This window comes from Pleurodeles waltl, chromosome 2_1 (assembly GCF_031143425.1).
Source record: "Pleurodeles waltl isolate 20211129_DDA chromosome 2_1, aPleWal1.hap1.20221129, whole genome shotgun sequence".
In the NCBI taxonomy this organism is placed as follows: domain Eukaryota; kingdom Metazoa; phylum Chordata; class Amphibia; order Caudata; family Salamandridae; genus Pleurodeles; species Pleurodeles waltl.
Window position 1 is genome coordinate 772,781,983 of NC_090438.1, and position 12,318 is coordinate 772,794,300.

General features: G+C 44.0%; 1 protein-coding gene across 2 annotated transcripts in view; it reads right to left on the reverse strand.

The window, feature by feature from the left end:
- RANBP9 (RAN binding protein 9) overlaps positions 1 to 12,318 on the reverse strand; it is a 365,177-nt gene that overhangs the window by 59,990 nt on the left and 292,869 nt on the right. For both annotated transcript variants that reach the window (XM_069218155.1, XM_069218146.1), the window contains one exon: positions 8,865 to 9,055. In XM_069218155.1, the coding sequence (XP_069074256.1) occupies positions 8,865 to 9,055 (191 nt within the window). The remainder of the gene's footprint in view (positions 1 to 8,864; positions 9,056 to 12,318) is intronic.

Sequence of the window (12,318 nt, forward strand, 5' to 3'; positions counted from 1 at the left end):
ATGAATGAAACAAACATTTAAAAAATACTTTCATGAAGATTCCGGCACTTTTAATCCTTGCTCTACCTAGTTCATGTTAGTTCAGAATTGCCTGCCCTGGCAAGCATACATGGATATATATATTTTTTAACACCTCCGTATTAAAGAACTTTGGAGACGTTTGAGCAAGATTATCCCTCCACTTACGTCTACAGTTTCCCCATGATACCAACTGCTACCCCCAGTTAGTAAATGTTTTAATAGTAAGCAATACTGTAGCACTGTATTCTACTAATTGAGGGCGTTACAATTTAAATGTTAGCATTTCCTTAACTGGCTGTCCTCTTCCCCCAGCTTCCCTCTAGGAACTCCTAGCGGAGCGGTGTAGGATTTTTAAGGAACACAATATCATGTGCCCAAACAAGCTTCACATCAACAAGGTGTGAATGACTTCCTGACCGCACGCAGCATCATTCTAAGAAGATGCATCTATAGAGTAGTACGTGACACACCTAGAAGAGTGATCCATGCTGCCGCTCAAAAAAGTTTGAGTATTTTATTTATTCAAAGATTAAACCTGACAACTGAAACTAAATAAGCCTCAAAACCCTGCCTAGGTCTAAAAAAATAAAATGATACGTATGTAATTTACTGACTTTTCTCTTTCTGGAAGATCATAATGGGAGCACTTGCTGCACCAGTGTGTACCCAAAACTCAGATTTTGATGTCTGAATATGACACATGTATGATGAGCAAGAAAGGTAGTGAAAAGATACAAAACTCCTCGAGGTATACTTTCAACTTTTGCCTGTGTGGCTCACCTCTACGAGGATCCGACTGCTGCCGTCTGGGTCAAAAGCACTATATCTGAGGCTTTCCCACTTAAGATGGGTACCAGGCATGGGTGCCCGCTCTCTCCCCTCCTGTTCACTCTTTGTATTAAACCCTTGCCATGCTGGATCACATCCAATCAACAGCTGGCTGGATTTGGTGATAGGTGGACCAGCTCGGGAAAATACCTCCCATTACGCAGAGAAAGTTCTAATGTATGTAAAAGACCCTGGGTGGACACAGTAGCCCCTACTGGTATTGCTTGAAGAGGTTAGAGGGCAGTGAGCATTCTTGGTAGAGAGTGAATCGGGGTAAATAATTCCTACTAATAAAAAAAGGTGACTGGACCGCAGGCAATGAAATCCCTACTACCCACAGAGTAGCATCAGAAGGGTTTAAACATATATTGCCATCCACATAACCCCGTGACCGGATAGGTTTCTCAAGAAGAATCTGGAGAGGTTGCTGGTGGGAATGCAGTGAGACATCACCAGCTGTCGTAAGCTACCATTAATAATTCTAGGAGGGCAGCTATATTTCGATCAGGAATGCTCCAAAAGCCCCTTTATGAGATGCAAAATCCGCTTTTCGGGATTCCAGAGGCTTTCTTTTTTAGATTAGAGAAGGAAATTAGAGTACTGCTCTGGAACAGTGCAGTCCCTGGATAGCTTTCAAAACTCTTTGCAGATCTGTACACAATGAGGGGATATCTTTGCCACAAGAGGGTATATTATTGGACATCCCAGTTAAAAGCCATTAGCGACTGGATCAAAGCTCAGGCGAGCAATCTAGCATTCAGAAACGACAGAAGGGCCATGTCGGACCCAGACAGGATACACTATATAAATGGTGGAGATGGGACAAAGAATCTCCTTGATCAATAAACCGCCCCCCTGGGCTGCCTTAACTGCTTAGGATAGCGTGATGACTCATACTGGATGAACAGGGAACGGAATATCACTCTGGAGATACCCTTATGAGAGGGGAATGTACTGTATGGGGTGCGCAAACTACAGGGATGCACCCAGTGGGAATTAATAAGGAGTTCCCAGCTCGGTGGGATAACAGATAGGCGAACAGTCAAACCCTTTGATCGGTTACAACAGGATTATAGGCCCTAAAGCACTTAGGGCCAGATGTAGCAAAGGTTTTTACCCATTCTGTGTCTATGGGAAAAAGTGTTCGTACATATGGCCCTTAGTACTATAAAGGTTATCAACTCAGATATGCCATGCATGTAGAGTCCACTGACTGAGCTGATTTACCTGAATACACATCGCTCAAGTATCACATGTTAGAAGGTCCACTGGGGAGGAGAGCTGTCCCCTCTATCTACAAAATAATAATACATAACATTCCAAACAACCTCCAATCCCTTTGACCAAGGAGAGAATAAGAGATGTTGGTGTCATTGAAGATGTGGACCGAGTATGCGCCTTGAAGCACCTCTGTAAAGTGGCTAATAAGGCGAGATTTCACCTATTCCAATAGAAAGTTCTACACAGAGTGTACTTGGATAGGGCCAAGTTAGTGAAACTGTGGAAAGTCTGAATCCCCATATGTCTGTGATCTAATGATACAGAAAGCTTCTTCTATCACACAATGAAGGAATCCTCTATGATCCATACACATTTGTCTAGGATTCTACAAGAGCTGAGCAAAATCTTAGAAATCGTAAACCTGCATAATCCCCAATTTCTGCTACTGGGTGTTCCTGGGAACATTGACCACCCTAGGAAGAATTTGGTATTTTGTTTGTTAGGTCGAGTGGTCGTCAAAAGGGGTATTACATATGTATGGGGGCCACACGTGTTGCCTCAGATGGTAAAGTGGCTAAGCGGATAGATGCATATATGGGATCTGAGAAAGTGGTGTATACGAGCAGAAGATAAGGAAATACGGAGACGATGGAAAGAATTTTATGGACTGGACACATGGATGCCCCTCTGCATCATGAGTCGGACAATGAATAGCCATGGACAAAAGGCTCAGACCCACCTGAGAGCTGAAGGGATCGATAGAGTGGCTAGATAATCTCAGGCATAAATAACAGGGACACCTGAAGATCAGTTGTCTAAAAAACATCACAATTTAGTATACTCTATATTACATACCAATATATGCCATATGAATATGTCTGCGTTTTTTCACCACTGGATGTGTAAATGTAAAATTAAATAAAAACGGATGGGAAAAGAAAGGAAAGCACAGTGAAAGAAACAGAAAGGTGCATGTTGCGATGAAGGGGCCTTTGTGTCAATACAACTAAGTATGCTAGATTGTTGCTCTATATCCTACTCAGCTGTTTTGTGCATGCAAACCATGACACGCCTGACAACCTGGCACAGTCCAGAAGGAAATGAACTGGAAGATGAGCATGAAATCTTTACAAATTTCATGTGCCCTGCTGAGGAAGAAACTAGACTGGAAAATGAGCATGCATTAATGTACAGCTGAACCTTGCTCCAATAGTGCCTCGGCCAGAAAGAAATGTGCCGCCCTCACTAGTGCTGGTAAATAAAATGAGGCAGCTGCCCCTTTTCATTGGACAGACTCTGGATGGCTACATCAAGACAGCGACTTGCCTCTGAACTAGCGGGGGAAGTGCATGTAAAAAGTATTGGAAACGTGAACCGGAATCCAATGGGGTTGGGAGTTAGTGAATGTGGGGGCAGCATCAAGGACATGGCTGAAAAAACAGAATATTCTGTAACTATTTTGTTGATCTTTCATCTTAAAGTAACTGCATATAAAATAAAATACAACTTAAATGAAAAATAAATGCAAGTTAATCCAATCAGTTAGAATACGTTTTATGTTGTGAAACCTCTAATGGTTAATGAGATCACTGCAGGTATCTATGCGTGTAACCAGAGAGCCACAGAATTGAATTGTGGTCGGTGCAATGGGGAATGGTGACTTGTGTGTTTTTTTACCAGCATTGTGATAAGTACATCATTATTTTAAACTTGCATTACACAGAGTAAAAGATAGGCTGCCACTAAATGCAAAAAAGATTTAGGTTTAAGATAAAAAAAGTGCTTCCAAATTTTAGATGGGTAATATGCAGACTGTACCTAGTGCAGACATTGTTTAGAACTGTCCATATAAAGCACGCATTCCACAGCACATCAGGTCACCTTACAATACCACTCAAAAATAATACTCCAAGAGATTCAATCGATTAAAGCCAATACTGGCTTTCAAGTACCCTTCACACTTGCAGATTAACAAATGTGCACATCTTTAAATTTCTTTCAGGCGGCAGACACCCTGTCCAGAAGGCTTGTTTGAGCTGTCTGACACTCCCTCAGCAAAATGAATGAACGATTGAAGGGATTTGTTAAGCCCGCTGCTGCTCAAAAAAAGAGTGTCCCAGCACTGAGCATGGGAAATGGAAAAGGCATGCAGGAAGGCTAATGTGCGAAAAGCCAGGTCTTAAGTTTCTTTCCGAATAGTCCCCAACATTGAGTTTGACACAGATCTAATAGAAGTTTGTTCCAGGCTCGTGGGCCGAGGAAGGGGAAAGATTGGTCTACTGCTTTAGGGAGGAGGTACCTAGGAACTGTGGCCAAATGGCCACTTGAGAACTAAGTTCCTCTTGGGTTTGTCACAGAGTATCCTGGTGGACAGATAACTCAGCGCTCTGTGCATCAAGGGTAAGGTTTTAATACAGGATGCCCTTATTTACTGGGAGCCAATTCAGGTTCCTCAGATGCAGAGACACATTAACCCGTCTGGGGAGATTGAGCATAAATTGAGCAGCTGCATTTTGAACTATTTGCGATTCCCTCACCAGGTAGTGTGGGAGACCTACGTACAGGGTATTGGTATAATCCAACCTGGACATAACCAAGGCAAAGACCACTGTTTTCCTCACAAGAACAGAGATGCAGGCATCTTTTTGCAGTACCCCAAAGACCGAATCACAAGCCCATTACCATGTTTATTTAATTGTGAAAGGTCAGGTGTTTGTTGACCTTGACTCCCAAGTTTATCACTTCAACTTGCAAGTTTGGAGGAGAGGACCCCTCTGGCCAATGGACTTGCAGGTTTAGGTTGGAATTAAGTCCGAAGCTGAGAACCTCTGTATTTTCAGTGTTACAGTTCAGATGGTTGGTATTTATCAATTAAAAACTGCAGATAGGGTTTATTGGTATCAGGGGGTATTAACTCGACTTTTTGTTTTTTTAAAGAACAGACAAGCAATGTGTCATCAACGTAAGAAATTATCTTAAGCTCCGAAAGAATCGATGCCACAAGCAGTGTCATATAGATGTTGAAAATCGTGGGGCAAAGGCTGGAGCCCTGTGGCACTCCTAATGAGACTAAATCCAGAAGAACAGGGGAGGCAAACCAGACTGCCTGATCCCTATGTTCCAGAAATGATTGCAACCAATTTCATGCAATTTCGTGCCTCCAAAGCCAATATCATGTAGGAAAGCCAGCAGCCTAGAATGGGAAACAGTGTCAAAAGCTGCTGACCGGTCTAACAATACCAGGACTTCCTTACCTCCAGCATCCAAAATGCATCTGATCAGTTCAGAGACTTCCAAGAGAGCGGTCTCTGTGCTGAACCTTGGCCTGAAGCGGACTGGCTGGAGTGTAATATCTCATTTGACTCAAAGTAGTCAAGACAGTTGCCGATTAACAAACTTTTCCAAAAGTTTTGATGGTGCCTGCAAAAGGGAAATGGGGCTGCAATGACCTGGGAAATCACTAGCGACTCTCTACCCTTTCGTTTCAGCGGAGGCATCTCAAATGATGCCCAAGACAGTTGCCTTTTAACAAAAGAAATGTGGCAGGTTCATCCCCTGACTTTGTGCCTCCGTCCTCCTATTTTTTCTGATCCTCGCTGGTGGCTCTAGGACTCTGAGCACTTTATCACTGCTGATCAGTGCTAAAGTGCAGGTGCTCTCCCATCTAAAGTTGGTATGATTGACTTATACCTAATTGGCTTATTTAATTTACCTATAAGTCCCTTGTACAGCGATATCGCTATACCCAGGGCCTGTAAATTAAATGCTACTAGTGGGCCTGCAGCACTGTTAGCGCCACCCACTGAAGTAGCCTTTCAAACCTGTCTCAGGCTTGCTAGTCCAGGGCCTGTGTGCGCAGTTGTCTGCTACAGGCATCTAAATTTACTTGCCAGGCCCAGAACTCCCCTTTTACTACATATAAGTCACCCCTAAGGTAGGCCCTAGCTAGCCCTATGGGCAGGGTGCTATGTATGTAGAAGGCAGGACATGGGCCAGGTTGCGTGTCCTGTCCTGGTATTGACAAACAGCCTAACTTGGTGTCTCACTGCTGTGAATGCTGCCTTCTCATAGGATTGCATTAGAAATGCCCTACCTTATATGTAAGGGGTATTGTCTGATTTATGAGGGGTAGAGTAGGCATGTTTGGTATGGTTGTAATGGTGATGAGAAATGCTGCTTACTGGTGCAAGTGGATTTTTAATTACTATTAAAGAAATGCCTTTTCTAGAAAATGAACATTTCTCTGTGCTTATGATTCTGGTGTTTTGCAGCTTGACTCCAATCCACGTCTGGGTAGAGTGACAGTTGGGGATTTGTGCATACTTTTCAGACAGCCTGTATGCAGGGAGGTTGGAGGTGTCACAGAGGTGCATCTGCATACTGAATAGTCTTCCTGGGCTGAGAGATTTGCATTTGTAAAGGCCGTGCTCTGGCCTCACACAATAGGGTCGTTTTCCCCCAACTGATGTTTGGAGCCAGTGCTAGAGGAGAGAGGGGGCACTCCCAGAAACAGTTGTAACTGGTTGTAACCTCCTGTCCCCTACTTTGTGGACACACTGGAAAACTGAGTATAAGTACAGAGGAGTTTTCCCCACAATTGGGGAACTCTTGGAACTTAACTGGCACTGGACATAATGCTGCTGGAGAGACTCACCAGGAACCGCCATGGACTACTGCTGCTGCTGTGCAGACCTGTGACCTCCTTGGTCACCTGGAGGAACTGCCACTTGCCTGCATCCCCCTTGCACTGGCCTGCTGCTGGGCCCTGTCACCTGTTTGCCTTTTCCATTGACCTTGTCCCCCATGGGCATGGTGCTGTGGCCCCTAACCCCTGCAACTACTTAAGCACGAGCAGGGAAGGCGCTTTGCTGATGGTTGTGTGACTGCTGGAACGCTTTTCTGCAATTATCATTCACCGCCTTGAAAGCGCTTTCCTTGTGTGCCTTTTGTGCTTAAAAGCGCGTTGCTCTGTAAAGATTTCATCGCCGTGACCTAGGCTGTTTTTGAGAAGTGCAAGTAACGCAACGTGCCTGAGACCCCCGGGGCACCATTAAGTAAGAAAAAGGTGTGAGCGCGCTCCTACCTTGCCCCCTAGAGCGAAGCGCGCTATGAGGAGTGCCCCTGGGTTACAGGCAGGCACCTACTCTGGTGCCTGCCCTTTATTGCAGTACGGCAGGCTCCGAGCTGCTGAGGAAGGAGACGGGTGGGGAAGAAAGCCTCATCGGAGGCTCCCCACCCCACCGGGCCTCTCGCTGTCATTGAGGACGGGCAGGGGGAAAGGAAGCCTCATCGGAGGCTCCCCATGCCCCCAACGAAGCCCAGATATTGCCCTGAGAGACTGCGGGCGGGGGGAAGCCTCACCGGAGGCCCCCCGCACCATAGGTCTCCCCTGTGGGAGTCCCCGCGAAAGTCGGGTGAGGCCCGCATCGGCGGCCCCACTTGTTCCTTGGTTTTGGCTCCCCCTTTCTGGAGGGCCTGTTGAGGCCCGGTTGGGCCCCCAGAGATCGCGGGACCCAGGAGGGCGCACCGCTCTTCTCCTAATTGTTTTGCCTGACTTTGGCCCCCCTCCTGAGAGCCAGTTGAGGCCTGGGGAGGGGGGCCAGAGATGGTGGGCCCCAGGAAGGGCCCATTATAAAACCAGAGGGAGTGCGTGTTGCCCCCCTCCCCCTGGAGTTACTACGAGGCCCCTGTTTAGCGCAACGAAGCGCCAGGGGCCCCCTTTGTTTGCTTCTGGGCCCAGGAAGTGCCCTTCATCAAGGACACAGGTACTTTCTAAAGGACCTACATATTTCTTAAGTTCCTGTGTTATAGACATTAATGATTTATGTGTAACCTGCCTGTTTTAATGATGATGTGTTGCTATATGCTTGCTAAATGTTCCTTTTATGGGCATGACATGCTAATATGTCTTATTGACTTGCCATGTGTTTTATAATGCTCTTGGTACAGGCATTTATGATACTTTTATGACAAGTACATTTTGATTCTTGACTACTGCTTATGTTGCAGAATACTAGGTAACCTGTGTGTTATACGTGATTACTGCTAGTTCTGCAGAGTAACTAATGTGTAACGTTCTGACAAATGCTAAGGTAGCAGGATTTTACTCATATGTTGTGCTTGGTCTAATAATTATGTTGTGTACAATACAGTATATTTTCATATAACTTGGTGTTGTGTTTCCTTTGTGGTGGGGAAAGTGTGTCACATGTGTTGTGTGTGTTGTGCAAACGTTTTACACATTGCCTCTGGGATAGGCCTGACTGCTCGTGCCAAGCTACCAAGAGAGTGAGCAGCGGTTATCTTGGACGTGTAACTCCCTTGCCCTGACTAGAGCGGGTGGGTTCTGCCTGGCTTAGGTCATACCCTAGCCAACCAGAAACCCCATTTCTAACAGGGGCGTCGTGCAACTCAGATTCCCCCACTTCGACCTCTGATCTAAACACACATCTCTGCACCTTCCCTAGCTCACCAGAGTCATCCACAACTTAACTCCGTCAGACTGGTACTGAAGAAGATTAGGAGTAAAATAATACCTGTTAATCTCCCTTTCTCTTTGTCACCTTTTGAAAAAGAGGCACATTTTTTTAAATAGAAAAACATAACCATTCATCACCTTAACACAGAAAATATAGAATTTGAATGGGCTGCGTATAAAGTTTGTGCCATTTTTCTACTACGGCGCATAATCTAAGGCATACTCACCTCCCACTCCCCAGGTTATTTATACATCCATCCTCTATTAAAAGAAAAAAAATATTAGCACATGCAGACTCTTTTTAATGCGATCTTACCAGGAAAGTGGGTGTTGCTTGCTTTGCTGGTTGCTAGACAGTGAATATTTATCCCATGGCTTGGGCTCATACTGGGACTATTGAAGGGTCGAGGACTACCCGGGTAACTATCTTGAGATTTAGGACTGCGGCCTCCTAGACATCGTACTTCGCTGTCGGTGCCATTCACCATTTCTATAAACTGTCGAACTCTAGAAGAATAGAAAAGAAAGAATTATTGCAGTCATAGATCATTCATATGCACTGTCTAAGTATGTACATTCCAAATACTTTGTTCTCAAATAACAAGAATGTGAGCATTTTTCTCACTGTGAAGTCAGACGGGCTAGTTTTCAGAATGAAAAATGATGACTATGAAAACGTAGGAATCTACAGTATTCTTCCTAGCAGGAACTTTCTTCAGAGTTTAGGAAAACAGTTGAGGAACTGCACAAAACATGCTCACACACTTAAAGGAAATGCTAGCAATTAAAAAATGATACTATCTGAACATCCATCTGCATATCATTCGCCCTGATTTTGCCATGGAGCACAGTTGGCAGTTAATGAACTAGCATCAAGAGTACGTAACCTTGCCTTCACAATCATGAGTCTTTCTTAAATTTGAATAAAAAAAACAGCAAATTCATTGACAGCACATACTGACTGGAAAGCCAGGAGAACTGGGAACTCTATACTGAGTTAAAAAAGGACTACTCAATACCAACTGAAGAGGCTCTACATCAAGGTCTGAACCACTTCTGTGTTTGTTGTGGAGCCAGAGTGCATACAATAGTCACTAATAAATGTCCTGAAGGGACCCCGTGTAACAGCTATGCAAATTTGATCAACTGCAACATTAAAACGAGAGCAGCAGTAGCTGCTTTAGTTCTTGTGGAATGAGTTCAAGGTGTTTAACTGTTGCCAAACCTGTTTTTATAGCACTATAGTTGTCCTCGTTTCCTTATGTAGTAATCTTTCTGTTGGAATGGGTTTGGGGAAAAAGATGGGACAACAAAAGTTTGGTTTGAATGAAAATCTGATATGATCTTTGCAAATAAGTTAATGTGAGTTCAAAAGACCCCAGAGTCTGTACCTGGCTAAGTCGGCTGGCTGAAGTACAGGCAACTACCAATAAAGAAGACCACTTAAGAGAAAATGCCAGGCCAGACTGTCAGATAATGGTTGCACTCTTCCTAGCACGTTTGGGGAGTGATTTTCCTTTTTAAATAAAATAATATAGCACAACTTCAATGCTTAAGAGTCTTTGGGGCAGGGTATTTGGCTTCTTCTAGATGTTCACAGAGTAAAAGGTGCAATAAAAAAAGCAGTAAAGCTTATAGGTAAGGAATTGACGTGCTTCCTGGTGAGGTACTCCTGTCGACCAAAAGCTTTGTCATCAAGGTGACCAGAGATGGCTGAGCTACAGTTACAGAAGGAAAATCAAAGAGTAGCACTGGGCCACTGCACAAGAGACTGCGGTAAGAGTAAGAAAGGAGCTGATCAAATGTTGCCAGGTAACAAGTCAATAACACAATTAGATAACCTGCTCAACAGTTTCTTTCTGCTGAGTTGAGGGTCAGCTTTATTTATTAACTTGCCACACTCATCCAGCATTCAACTATTATGGGTCGGATTGAAAGAGGCACGAGCATAGCCAGTAAAAGAATAATGTGTTTCTGCACAACTGTGTGGGGCTTAGTACTGAGTTAATTCTGGCAGGGCTGGACTGGGCAGCAAACCAATCAGTCAAAACTAGCACAGTGGGGCGGACGCCGAAGGAGTGTTTGGTAGATAGGATGGGTGAGGGAGCATAGTTTCTACAGCTACATAAATCAATTTTGTCACACAATTCTTCTTAAACAATGCAGCCGAGTCAAAAAGAGAAGGAAGATACAATAAATGCTTATTTTTCCAATTTTCAGCAGGTGAATGCCATAGTGTATATTCCAGCAGCATAGCATCCATGGTTATCCAACCTTTGTTTCGTCATTCAGATGGAAAGTTAATACTTCAGTTCTTTATTAGAACACCATTGTTTCTAGGACAACACAGCATTGAGTATCATAACTGTAGGGCAACATGGAAACACCCATGCCAATATTTCTTAGATACATGGTAAGTGGGAAACAAATACTATAAATGTGGTACTAAAATGAAAACATGCAGGGTGATAGTTTTGTTACGCTGTGACAATGATGCTTTACACAATAGTGAATGTGTAAACTTATGGGCCAATATTTGGGGAGGGGTTGGGGGAGGGGGAGAGAGAGAGAGATTTTTTTTTATATATTTTTTTTTATAGTTAGGTTCTGAGTTTGCTCGCAGAAAACCAGAAACATTTAGCAGTTACAGTTAGTAACTATAACCTGCACCACCGCCATGCAGTTTATTCTTCAATAATTTGACTGCTAACGTTTCATTGATATTTTTATTGATGTTATAAAAGTTGTCATGAGTGCTGTAGTATCTGGGATAATTAGCAGAGCATGGTGAAGGCGCTAATTATAGCTGAATTTCTCTGGTTTTGTGAGAGAAAATTCAGAACACAAAGTCCCTGTAACCTTTGTTTTTTTAAGTGAATTTCTTTCATTTTTTAATTCTATTTCCTAACTGTAACGTCCCTGTAACCTGTGCTTGTTTCAGTGAATTTCTGTTTTCTTTTTTTGAAAGTAAAGTAATTTTCATTACTATATGTTAATCCAATCTTTGACCGCTGGCTGTGTGCAGCGGGAGTTGTCGGGCCGGTCTCTCTGGGTGTGAGAATAGGTATGAGAAGGTGTCTCTGGGTATGACAGTGGGTGTGAGAGTGTCCGGAGTGAGTGGGTCTATGTGGGTGTGAGATGAAATGATAGTGGGTGTGACTGTGTCTCAGTGACTGTGTGATTGAATGCGTGGGTCTGCGAGTGAGTGCTGAGTGTCTGAGTGGGGGTGGGGGTCTGTGCGGGAGTCTATAAGTTTTGGGTCTGTGAGTTGGTGCGCAAGTGTCTGTGTGGTTCTGTGAGTGGGTGCGCGAGTGTGAGCAAGTGTCTGTGATTGTTTGTGTGGGTGTGTCAGTAGCTGTGTGAGTGACTGCCACAAAGGAACCTCATCTGCTCTTTTATACAAGAGTCCACAGCTTTGCATGAAATATCTATCCAAGTTGAGTTCTTTCAGCCTCCTTGGGTAAATGTCCAGTATGTATTCTACACTACAGCAGTGGAATGGAGCACAAGGAAATGTCACCAGTGACCTTGTCTGCGTTTTGGCAACATGATTGTTCCTGTTGCCTGTTTCTCTAGAATTCTGTGATAAGATGAATCCTCCTATAGAGAGGCCAACAAGACTACAAAGACGTAAATCTCCACCAAACCAGGGTCCTTCCTCTTGTCTATATGAAGTAAGTGCTACTGTATTTTGTGAGGATATCTTCCAATTCCTCTGCATCACGAACGTGCCATTAAAATCGTCGGGAAGCTGTCCATCATCCTGGCAA